This window comes from Neovison vison, chromosome 5, assembly GCF_020171115.1.
Source record: "Neovison vison isolate M4711 chromosome 5, ASM_NN_V1, whole genome shotgun sequence".
Classification (NCBI taxonomy): Eukaryota; Metazoa; Chordata; class Mammalia; order Carnivora; family Mustelidae; genus Neogale; species Neogale vison.
In genome coordinates, this window is record NC_058095.1 from 70,973,133 (window position 1) to 70,985,493 (window position 12,361).

The 12,361-nt window shown below is 52.5% G+C and overlaps 1 protein-coding gene across 1 annotated transcript in view; it reads left to right on the forward strand.

Moving 5' to 3' along the window:
* Positions 1 to 542: 542 nt before the first annotated feature.
* LOC122907394 (multidrug and toxin extrusion protein 1-like) overlaps positions 543 to 12,361 on the forward strand; it is a 36,970-nt gene continuing 25,151 nt past the window's right edge. Inside the window, exons 1-8 of the mRNA XM_044250276.1 lie at positions 543 to 590; positions 727 to 827; positions 1,082 to 1,325; positions 6,904 to 7,005; positions 7,675 to 7,743; positions 8,621 to 8,769; positions 9,621 to 9,663; positions 10,994 to 11,038. Coding sequence (XP_044106211.1) covers positions 543 to 590; positions 727 to 827; positions 1,082 to 1,325; positions 6,904 to 7,005; positions 7,675 to 7,743; positions 8,621 to 8,769; positions 9,621 to 9,663; positions 10,994 to 11,038 — 801 coding nt within the window. The remainder of the gene's footprint in view (positions 591 to 726; positions 828 to 1,081; positions 1,326 to 6,903; positions 7,006 to 7,674; positions 7,744 to 8,620; positions 8,770 to 9,620; positions 9,664 to 10,993; positions 11,039 to 12,361) is intronic.

Sequence of the window (12,361 nt, forward strand, 5' to 3'; positions counted from 1 at the left end):
TGAGCCCCCAAAGTTGAATCACTTTTTTTTTTTTTTTTTTTTTAGTTGAATCACTTATTACAACCAAGGGCATTTCGACTACTAGGGAAATCATCCTGTCCTAGGGACTAAAGTCTGCTAGGCAATTACTATTTAGCAGGCTGAAAACCAAGGGGTCCACCTTCACAAGCTTACTGAGTTCTCACCCAAACCAGTGATGGACAGGCCATTTCAGTTTTACAAATGAGGGAACTGAGGCTTTGGGAGGCAAGCAAGTTGTTCTGCTCTACGGGTGGCAGATGTCTCCTGAGTTGGAGTTTGTTAACGCTCACAAACTTTTGTTCCCCCACTTCAGGCTGATGGGTAAATAAACAAAGAGGCCGGAGGTACCCGCATAGTTCTATTTGGAAAACGTGGGCTTGTTGCTCTATTTTAGTAGATACTAAGTTTTTCAATACAGTTGGTGGGCGAGGAGGAGTACGCATGTCCCAAACACAGCCTCAAAAAGCGCGTGTTGAAGCGCACTGCGCTGAGCGAGTCCCGCCAAAGCTCAGGTGCCCGAGATGCAGGAGAGCGCCCAGCCCGCGCCCCTGGCCGATCGCCCGGGCGAAGTGAGAACTCCAGGCTCTTCTTTGCCACACGTTTCACAACCTGAAGCCCTCGGCGCAAGGCCCAAGACACGGGCAAACCGTGGCGTCCGAGGCTCGGAGGCTCCAGGCGCCCAAAACGCTTTCCGTCTGGTCCCAGACCTTGTGCAACCTCTTGGGTTCCCAGTCCGGGAGTACGTGGGCCTCTGCGAGACCCGCGGGCGTCCACGCTCGTGCGGAGATGCAAGGGATGCGCCCAAGGTCGCGGCCGGACAGGCGGCACGCCCGGCTGGGCCCTGGGCTGCTGGCGGGCTCGAGACGCTAGGCAGGCGGCCTGGGGCGGGGACTGGGGCGGGGGCGGCCCTGAGTCCTCCCAGAGGCCGCCTCTGCGCTCCCCAAACACAGAGCGCAGAGGTGGCTCTGTGCTCTTTCAGAGGCCGCCTCTGCGCTCCTCAAACGCAGAGCGCAGAGGTGGTCCTGTGCCCTTTCACAGGCCCCTTCTGCGCTCCCCAAAGGCAGAGCGCCAGGCGCATGGAGGCTGTAGAGGAGCCCCGGCCGGGAGGCCAGGGGGCTGGTCTGGGAGGCCAGGGACTCGGGCCCGGAGGTCAGGGGGCCGGCCCGGGAGGCCAGGGGGCCTGCCCCGAGAGCCCCGGGCCGGGAGGCCAGGAGGCCGACCCCGAGAGCCCCGGGCCGTGCTGCCCGCTGCTGTCCGGCTTCCGAGAGGAGCTGCGAGCGCTCCTGCTTCTGGCGGGCCCCGCGGTGAGTAAGGCGGCGTCGGTGGGAGGTCGGCCCCGCGCGTCGGGGACCCGGGACGCGCGTGTGGCCCCGGGTGACCGGGGAGTGGGGGGAGGGAGTGAGCGAGCTGGCGGCCGGCGGGCGGGCGCTGGGGGACGCGGTGTCCAGAGAGAGCCCGGCGGGCCCGCGTCCGGGTGCCTCCGCGTGCGTCCCGAGCTGCGCTCTGCACCCTCGCCGGGGCGGACTGCGGGGCGCTGCTGGCACCCGCCCGGACGTGGGGAGTCCCCAGGTAGCGGGCACCTGCTAGCCTCCAGGCTCTCCTGGGCGCATTCTCGGGGTGCGGACTCCATCAAGCAAACAAGTTCGTCGAACCGTTTGACATTGTTTGAGAACTAGCTGTCGAGTTGGGACTTCGGGTAGCTAAATTCACCCAAGACAGGGTAATTAAATTAGCCATTTAGTAATTAGTGACTAAACTACATAAGTAATTTAGTAATTGAGCTAAATTATCCTCCGTGAGGCAGGGAGGAAAGGAGTGAAATTGTCCTGGATCAAGATCTCAAAAACCTTCAGAGTTACTCAGACTCTGCAGAAGGAAATCAGAGGCATCCTTTTCTGCTCCATACTCTCCTCCCCTTAGTGAGTTTATTTTTAAAAAATTTCTTTATGTGGTTCTCTTTGAGGTTGAGGTTTCTTCCCATCATTAGGTTAGGGGTTTTTCTGCATTATCGAGTTGAAAGTTATGTGGGTTTTAAAAACCACAAGAAATAGAATCCTGTCCCTGTTTTCCTGACCGTTTGGGTGGTTTTCGAGTCAGCGGAGTGTGTCATTTCATTGGACAAGAAGAGTCCGTTGTGGTTTTAAGGGATAAGTTTTGGGTTGCTGCATAGATATTCTGAACCCGTGAAGGTTAAGATGGGCTGGTGTGTGTTCCTGGCGCGTTGGCACCGTTGTTGGTGGGATCGTGTGATACCTGTTGTGCTGTTCTGGGACCAAGAGAAACACCAGGGAGAAAGCCAGGAAATGAAAATCCATCCACCAAAAAGGTGTTTGTGAAGCTCTCTTGCAAAATGGAAAGAATGCATGGTTTGGAATCTCCATTCTCCATATCTGGGGACCAGTTCCCTGCTTTGATCTCAGAAGGCAGGTTAAGAAACAGCTGTGTGACCTTGAGTAATTCCCTGTCCCTACCCTCTTATAGCCTCTGCTTTTCCATCCATAAACTGAGGCTCATAATCCGTGCCCAGATTTCTCTCGCAGAGCCGCTGTGAGAAAGTTCTCTCCATAAGACTGTTACTGATATAGTAAAACAACAAACATCACAAGGCAGCTTCCTGAGACCATGCCTCTCCGGGGACCAGTCCTTTGTCTCTGCAGGTCTCCGAAGTAACCTGGTCCCCCTTGATGCAGGAGACCTTCTAGGTCTCCAAGGATGGGCACCAGCCTGACATGCTTGGTCCTTTAATGTCGTGTGTATACAGCGTAAAGATGTATGGGACTGTGTTAGTTATGAATGTAATTAATATTTGTCCTTGTAGGAAAAAAAACTAGAAGACCCAGGCAACCGAAGGAAAAACGCCACTGAGATAATTTGGGAATGCATTTTCCTTCCAGTCCTTTGAGAGTGGGTTTGTATGTGATGGCTTTACTGAGTGACGTCCTAGAGTTCTGGCACCTGGTCAGTTTCTTGTGAATTATATATGGAGCCCCTCTTGGTCTTTCTACAGCTCGGTTTCCATCTGCTGTGAGCGTTCTGGGGCTTGAAGGGAGAGGAGATAGTTGCCTCCTTCTCCTGTGCTAAGTGTCCCATACACTGCTCTCCAAGGATCTACCATCAATTAGGTGGGATGCCTGGTCTGAATTTCCTGTCTCTGATTTTGTCTCTGCCATTCACTATCTGCTTTCCAGGCCTCTCGTGTGAACATGGACCCTTGAGGATCTGAGATAGGCTTCAGGCTCAGGTGTTCGGACTTCCCTTACCCCTCTCCCATTGCGCTTTTGGTGAGGCCTGTAGAGAGAATATTCCTAACACAAGGGAGAGTGGTGCATATCAGAACACATGTCACTATGTGTTTTAATTGTCGTGCAGAAAACATATTTGTGTGTGAGAGAGACATAGCTGGTAGTACCTAGGCTTGGGCATTTCAGTCATGCTTCCTTCTGGTTGTTAGGATTGTGTCTTTTTTTTTTTTTTTTAAGATTCTATTTATTTGACAGAGATCACAAGTAGGCAGAGAAAGCAGGCAGAGAAAGAGAGGGGGAAGCAGGCTCCCTGCCGAGCAGAGAACCCGATGCGGGGCTCGATCCCAGGACCCTGAGATCATGACCTGAGCAGAAGGCAGAGGCTTTAACCCACTGAACACCCCCCCCCCCTTTTTAAAGTGTTTTACCTTTATCGCGAGACTAGGTCAGAGTCCTGAAAATAATCCCAGAGAGGGATGGCACTCTGTCCAGGAGCATGGGCTGTGCGCTGCATTGCCAAGGATGGAAATGGAGTGGAATAGCTTGGGTCCAAACCAAGAGAGTTTGTTTCCATCCGTGTGCAGAAAGGACTGCCTGAGAGGGAGCTGGAGAGCCTTCTAGGGCTGCAGGGCAGGAGGACCAGAGCCAGCCCCACAGGGTGAGGGGCGGCTGGATGGACGGGCCAGACTAAACACAAGGCATGCAGGCTAATGGCTTGATTTTTATCCTAGAGGCAGTGGGGAAAGTCCTTGGTGACAGATGTAGGGCTCAGCAGAAGCAAGCTGCCTGCCACAGGCACAAGATGATCTAGGCTTAGGTGATAACGGTCTCCAAGAACGAGAGGCGTTTCGAAGGCTGATGGGCGTGGGGGCAGTTGGGCGGGGGATGTCAGGGGGTCCTCACCTCCCCTCTGCCATCCATGCTCCATGCCTGGACCACGGCAGCCTCCCTCTGCCCTCTCCCTTCTTTAGCTAGGTGCCCTAAATGCTCCACGTGGAGCCAGCCACCAAAGTCCTCTTCGGAGGGGATGTGCATGTGAGCTGTCACCCTCTTTTGTTGGTCTTGTGAGGTCCTGTGGGGTTTGGCTCCTGTCAGGAGTTTGTCTGGTTCCTGGTAGTCCTTCCCCTCAGCCTTGTCTCAGACCCCACACCTTCCTGCTGCTCTGTTTCCTCTGCCTGGAACATTCTGCCTGGATGGACAGCCTACCTTCTCCTGCCTGTTCACCATTCAGGTGTCTGTGGAACTTCATTTCTTCCAGAACCTTCTCTGACTTCCAGGTTGTGCTCTTGGAGCTCCTGTCGTCTTTGCAGTGCCTATCTCCTGGGTAACTGGCCGTGTTATCCCATGTTAAGCCTCTTCCCCTGCGCTGGGGGGGGGGGTGGTCCCATGAGGGTAGGAATGGAGTGACAGCATTCCTTGTGCTTCTGTCCATGTCCCCAGTGCTTGGCGTGTGGTTTGTGCTCCAAAGATGTTGACCCTGGTTGACCATCCATAAGTCAAGTGACTTGGGTCCCAGTTGTCCCTCTGTGATGAACCTCTGTGTGCCTTGGGGCTGCCTGGGTTTTCTCCTGTGTCAGTGATGAGGCTGTACCCCATGACCTTGCAGCTCCTTCCAATGTTAACCTTTCAAAATACCAGGAGTGAGCTTTCAGGCATCAACGGGAGGGGGCGAAACCAGGGCTTCTGGCATGGTGCTCACATAGCGAGCACTCTGGGCAGGCTTCTAGCCATTGCCTCTGTGGCATCTGGCCCTGGGGGGCTCCTTTCCAAAGCCTGCAGGTGGCAAGACTTTTAGTTATACTGCCAGGGTAAAAACACGAGCGGGGCCTCAGTGGCGGGAAAACAGAGGCATGGTCTCAGTCTGATGATTTCATTTGTGCGTTTGACTACAGCTAGCCCCTGCGAGTGAGGCTGTTGCTGAGACAGCCATCCGTGAGCCACGCGGGGGGAACAGAATTGCCTAATTCCTCAGGCACAGCAGCAGGCCCCATGATGGGTCTCATCCTTGACTGGGTGTGTGGATGCGGTGGGCGTGGGGGTGTTGAAGGGTAGATCCCACAGCCCCAAAGACGTCTGGGATGTCTCTTGAGCTAGGGCGGGGCATCGATGGGCTGAGCAATGTCCCCAGGGGCCCCTCCTGTACGGGAACCACAGTGCGATGGCCAAGAGCCCACCCAAAGAGCTTGAAACCAGGATTTGAGAACAGGGACTCGCGACTAGTGAGCAGAGGGGTCTGTTTCCCTTGAAGGGGTCAGGAATTAAAGGGATTCTCACCCCACAATTTCCAGAACCCGCTGATCTTCCGGTTGAAGAACCCCATTCTTTTTTTTTTTCCAATTTACTTATTTTCAGAAAAACAGTATTCATTATTTTTTCACCACACCCAGTGCTCCATGCAAGCCGTGGAAGAACCCCATTCTTTTAAAGGTTTTATTTATTTATTTGACAGGCAGAGATCACAAGTAGGCGGAGAGGCAGGCAGAGAGAGAGGGGGAAGCAGGCTCCCCGCCGAACAGAAAGCCTGATGCGGGTCTTGATCCCAGGACTCTGGGATCATGACCAGAGCCGAAGACAGAGCCATTAACCCACTGAGCCACCTAGGAGCCCTTCTTGCTGACTTTTTTTTTTTAAAGGAAAATCTTTTTTTTTTTTTTTAAGATTTTATTTATGTATTTGACAGAGAGAGATCACAAGCAGGCAGAGAGGCAGGCAGAGAGAGGAGGAAGCAGGCTGCCTGCTGAGCAGAGAGCCCGATGTGGGGCTCGATCCCAGGACCCTGAGATCATGACCTGAGCTGAAGGCGGAGGCTTTAACCCACTGAGCCACCCAGGTGCCCCTTCTTGCTGACTTTTGAAGGCTGTATTCCCTCTAGGCCTCCTTGGGAATTTGAGATAATGAGGGGGTTATCCCAGAAGGCAGTCTCTGAGAATTTCAGAGAAAATAGGTCTGTGATTTCCTGCCTGAGAATCCAAAGTGTGAAAAATCAACTCAGAAAACGGGGATGTTCTCAAAGATGTGATACTGATCACAACTGCAAATAAACTCTTTAATATCCTTCAAGACAGCTACCAGAAGTTGCACATTTGCCTGTGAAAGTTGGCAGAGGCTCACTGATGGCAGAATTTCTTTACTTTTTTTTTTTTTAAGATTTTATTCATTTGATAGAGATCACAAGTAGGCAGAGAGGTAGGCAGAGGGAGAGAGGAGGAAGCAGGCTGCCCGCTGAGCAGAGCCCCTGATGCTGGGCTCGATCCCAGGACCCTGAGATCATGACCTGAGCCAAAGGCAGAGGCTTTAACCCACTGAGCTACTCAGGAGCCCCTACTTTTTTTTTTAAAGTTTTATTTATTTACTTGAGAGCAAGTGAGCACTAGTGGGAGGGACAGAGGGAGAGAGAGAATCTCGAGCAGATTCTATACTAAGCACAGAGCCCGACTCGGGACTCCATCTCACGACCCCTAGATCACAACCTGAGCCGAAACCAAGAACGGGATGCTTAACCAGCTGCACCACCCAGCCACCCCGTTTCTTTACTTCTGACTGGAGTTGATTTTGGGGGGGCACCCTGCCAGCACCTCATGCCCTTCTCCCACTGTGATGGTTGGGACTCACCTGCGGCTCCTTTTCTGTCTCTTCCAAGTTCTTGGCGCAGTTGATGGTGTTTCTGATCAGTTTCATAAGCTCTGTGTTCTGTGGCCACCTGGGGAAGCTGGAGCTGGACGCGGTCACCCTTGCGATCGCGGTATGTATGGGACTTCCTAACATGCCTTTCTGAAAGCTGTCCTTATGGGTTTCCTCTTGCTGCTTCCCATCCTTTAATGGCTTAAACCAGCACAGTTCATTATCTTATGGTCCTGGAGGTCAGATGTCTCAAATGGGCTTTGCTGAGCTAAAAACAGGGTGTTGACTGGGCTGTCCCCTTTTTTCTGTTTGCAACTCTAATTCTCCTTTGCCATGTAACATCACATTTTCCCAGGATCCGGGGGTTAAGACTGGACATCTCTGGAGGGCTGTTCTTCATTCTCCCAGATCAGTGAATTTGTAATCCATGGAGCTCTGGCTCCTGTCCTCACTTCCTATCTCCATGATATAGAACTGGAAGGTGAAATCCTGGTGTCCAAACCTAAAATTGGGAGGAACCCCAAATTGGGGATCATAATGCCCAGGACTTACAAAAGGAAAGGGCTTGGTAATAACCTCTGGCTGAGACTTTTTCTTCTCTCTCCAAACTTGTGCCCGTCCTTTAGTGGGCCCAGGGTGTTTGTGCAAGGGCTCCAGGGGAGGGACAGGGCTGGGTCGGCTGACTTGGGAGGGTTGCCCGAGGCATATAGCAGCCTCTGATCTGGGCGGACAGAGAAAGCACCTTCCTGCCTCCCTTTTACTCTGCATGGCCGTCTTCATTTCTTTCCAGGTTATCAATGTCGCTGGTGTCTCCGTGGGCTTTGGCTTATCTTCTGCTTGCGACACCCTCATGTCCCAGGTAAATGGAAACCACAGGTGACCCCGCAAGTGACACTTGACACATGGTGGGAGGGCCCCACTGGCAGGAAGAAGGGTTTCGTGCACAGAGGGAGGGACTCCCAGACAGCAAGTCCTCCATTCTGCTTTCCACTGCCTGCTTTCTTGGAAATGTGGCCAGGTGCTTGCGGGCTTGGGAAGCCGTATTTATCCTTTGACCACATAGGGGACACTTTGTATAAAAGTCCCAGTACTTCCCACATCCCTGAGTTTTGACATTATCCCACGCTTCTCAAACTTGAGTGCCCACCTGAGCTACCTGGGAGTGGTGGGCAGGGGCTTCCCACCAGTGGCCTGCTGGTAAATGTTGAATGTCCAGGTCTTGGTCGGGAGGAGGGAAATGTCCTGACCTGCATGGTTTGCTCGTTGTGGTGGCAGGAGGAGCTACTTTCTCTGGAGCCAGTCTCAGGCTGCCACATAGACGTCACTGAACATGCGCCTGGGAGAGACATGCACAGTTTGGCTTCTGGAAGCCCATGGAAGCTCAGAGTTTCTGCTCTGAGCTTGGGGGATAGGCAGCAGGATACTGCATCTCTAAGAGGTTTCCAGCTGACCAGTAGGTCATTAGGATCTCATGGGGATCTTTCAAGAATGACTGCTCTCTGCGGCCCCACCTTGCAGGTGTTAAATCCTGACTTGTCTTTGGTGGGACCATGGCATTGGGGTTTTCAGAAGGCTCTCCAGGTCATGGGCAGCCAAGTCTGAGAACACGAAACCCTAAGGAGTGTGGCAAAGTCTTAGGACCATCTTTATGGATCCCAACTGCAGGCCTTTGCGGGGCCAGGGATGTGGGGGGTACCCTTCCTCTGCTAACGGGTTTGTTTTGACTGCGCCCCTAGACATACGGGAGCCAGAACCTGAAGCACGTGGGGGTCATCCTGCAAAGGGGGACCCTGGTGCTCCTTCTCTGCTGCTTCCCCTGCTGGGCCCTCTTCCTCAACACCCAGCAGATCCTGCTGCTTTTCCGGCAGGACCCGACTGTGTCCAGGTCAGGCGGGCCCGCGCCGTGGTGGGGTTGGGTCCCTCTGGGCAGAAAAATGGACCAGTCCTAGTTTAGCCTCTGGGAATTACAGAGGCCACACACTGAGAAGGGGAGGTCCAAGGATTCCCCCAGCTGACTTCCACCAGGCCGTGTTGCTGTTCACACCTGGCACCCAGGGTCTACACTGGTCCTTACTTGAGTCGACTTCAGGGTAAAAAGTTGGGAGCGAAACAAGACTTGCAAACATTCTCCACTTGACATAGTAGTTTGTGGCATTTGTTCATGGTTTTGTGGTTCTTGACCTTGGCTGATATTGTAAGTCACCTGGGTGTTTGAAAAAGCCACCCATACCTGGTCCCCCTCCCCTTCTTAGCATTCTGTTTTAACCAGCCTTAGGGGGGGGGCAGTGTGAGCATCAATGTCTTTAAAAGTTCCCCTAGAGTATTCTAATCTGCTGCCAATTTTGAGGTTTGCTGGTTTAGTTCAAATAAGTTCTTGTCCTCGACCAGTGGCTGTGAACCTGGGGACGTTTGGCAATGTTGGTTGTCAGAACTGGTATGGGGAGAAGCCAGAGAGAATATAAAACCTCTTTCAAAGCACAGTAGAGAATTCTCTGGCCATTGTACTGAGTTTGAAAAACCCTTTCCTAGGCTTAAAGATTTGGAAGAACCAAGAGAGGTCATCTGGGATCTAACTTGATAAGGTCTATGTGTCCATTTCCACATTCTTGCTAGCACGATAAACCCATTAATTCGGGAAGAGCCAAGAATGGGAAAGTTGGTGTTAGTTAGCTTAGCCTCCCTACCCTGGCCTTGGAATGGAGACCTCTGCCACCTTTTTCTCTTTTCATCATATAGGCTTACCCAGGACTACGTCATGACCTTCATTCCAGCTCTTCCTGTAAGTCCAAGGGTTACAAGGCCCCCTTCTTGAGGTTAACTGGTAGAAGGCAGCTGGGACACCTGGGAGCTCAGTGTGTTGGGTCAGTCTGGGTCAGTCCTAGGGCATTTGCACACATGACTTTGGCTCCTTCAAGAAGCATGGCTTTAATTATGCCCCTGAAAGACACGGACGTCTGTCCTTCAAGAAACACCTGGGTCAAAGCAAGTCCAAGGGGCCCTATCCTGAACTCTTAGAGCCAGAGGGACCTTTCGGAATCATCCACGGAAAGGACTTCCGTCTTTTTTTTTTTTTTTTTTTTTTTTTTTGGTGTGGTGGTAAATTCTTCCCTGTGTTGAGCCCTCAGGGCCTGCCTCCGAACTTCTAGGTTTGTTTCCCTCACAGTACGTGATCACACAGACCCCTCAGTGTGCGATCTTGTTGGACACAATAACGCGTGGTCTGTGACAGAGTTCCTTTTATTCAGTTGGGTGGTGAGGCTGTCTTTGGTTTGCATGGGTGGTCATAAAACAGAACACAGACTGGCTGGCTGTAACAACAGGCATTGATTTTTCTCACACTGGTGGAAGTGGGCAAGTCCAAAGTCAAGGTGTGGCCAGGTTGGTGTCCTCGGAGGCCTCCCTCCGTGGCTTGCAGACGGCCTCCTTCTTGCTGCCTCTTCTCATAGGTGTCCCCCTGAGCTGGGGCAGCCCTGGGGCCCACCTAATGGCCTCGTTTTAACTTATATATTTATTTATTTTACTTCTTATTTTTCACTTTTTAAAGATTTTCTGTTTACTCATGAGGGACAGAGAAATAGAGGGAAGGGGGGAGGCAGAAGCAGAGGGAGAAGCAGGCTTCCCACTGAGCAGGGAGCCCGATGCGGGACTCCATCCCAGGACCCTGGGATCACGACCTGAGCCGAAGGCAGAGGCTTAACCCACTGAGCCACCCAGGCGCCCCTGTGATCTTGAATTTATCCTGAAATCTTTAATGCTTAATATTCTTTAACTGTTCCCCAAATAGGGCTGTTGTCTCATCTACATGAGAGGGCTACCTCCCCTAGAGTTTGCCCAGGGGTCTCCTTGACAGCCTACCACCCCCAGAAGAAGTGCCATGCACTCAAGGGAACCAGTCTCCCAGACCCTAGGGTCTTTTGGATTGTGTCCATCCATGAGAGATGTTTGGAACACCCTGGGCCCAGACACCTTGGCTGCCACCCCCATCCCCTCCTGTAACGGCGTGTCTCTGTGGCTCCATGTGGGAGCCGGGGGCAGCCAAGCTGTGGCTCCCAGCTCACGCCTGTGTGGCAAGGCCAAAATGTTAACCTTCATCTCTTTTTCTCTTGCAGGCAACCTTTCTTTATATGTTACAAGTGAAATATTTACTCAACCAGGTAATACAGACTCTTTGCTCTCCTTGGTGGGGGAGCTCATGGGAGTTCATGCAGTTGAACATGGGTAGGGGAGGGGTTGCCCTAAAATACTCAGGAACCATCGAAGTCTGTTTCCCTGTGTTGAAGGTGCAGGACTTTGGTGTGGAGAGGTTTATGAGGTGAAATCAAGGGAAGTATACGTTATTGTTGGCTCTGGAAAAAATCTTATCCGATTCCCCCTTGGAAATATTGTCATTGACAGGATAGGGTTAGCACTGGAGCCGTCTTTGGCTCCCTAGAAGTGACGGTGTGTGGCTGTGCGGTCTGCAGAGGGTGACTTTTGGGCTCCAGGGAGCCAATGTTTCAGCTCCAATCTGTCCAAAGGGCCCCACACTCCTCATTGGGGCATGAAGGCCCACCTTATAATTATACCTCATGTTGGTCAGACCTCCACATGACTATCAGCAACAGCCAAAGACCCGGGATGGGAGGTATGGATTTGCGATGCCTGGGTATGAGGGACCACGGACTTGATCCAGATGGATCCAGGTAAATGAGGGTACCTGGCAGTGGGTCATGGCCATGGAAGCAGGCTCTCCAGGATGCATGGAGGGGCCAAAGCAGGGAAGAGAGAAGGGAGGTGGTTTTCCAACTGTTAAGTGTTCTTAAATGTAAGATCTCACCCTGTGAAGGAAACATTTCAAATCTTCATTAGTGTCTGTAAAGAGGCAGAAGACTCCATGTCTGGTGTCAGCCTGTAACCTTGTCCGAACCCACGTAGAGGCCTCAGCCTGCTCAGGACCTCCTTTTATCCTATGGTCTCCCAGCAAATGCGGGGGCTTCTGACCATAGGCTCAGCTTGGTCCAGTGAGCAGACTGGGAGTGATGACCCCTCTCTCTGATCCTCAGAGGGACAGGGAAAGACCTAGAAGGAGGAGCACAGAGCCGAGAAGGGCCAGGAGGCATTTACTGGGCTTTGGAGAGCACGCAGGGCTCCCAAGGCATCCGAGTCACTGAGGGGTTGGAGTGCCGAGACCACGACCACGGTAGAGGGACACAGTGGAGGACAAAGCCAGGGAGGTGGATTGGCCTGGGCTCAGCGCGTGGGGCTCTGTGTTTGTTCCCTGCTGAGGATATTTCAGTTGGTGGAAACCAGTGAATTGGTGGAGGAGGAGAGGGGAGTTATGGACATGGTCCAGACAAAAGATGCCGTGGGTCTCTGACAAGAAGGCATGTCCTGTGGAACCAACGGAAGTCCTACGTTGCGGTATTTCCTATAAAATGAAATGACTCTTGGCTAAAGGGACCAGCAGGAGAGCCAAAAGTTGGGTGTAACCCAGCTTC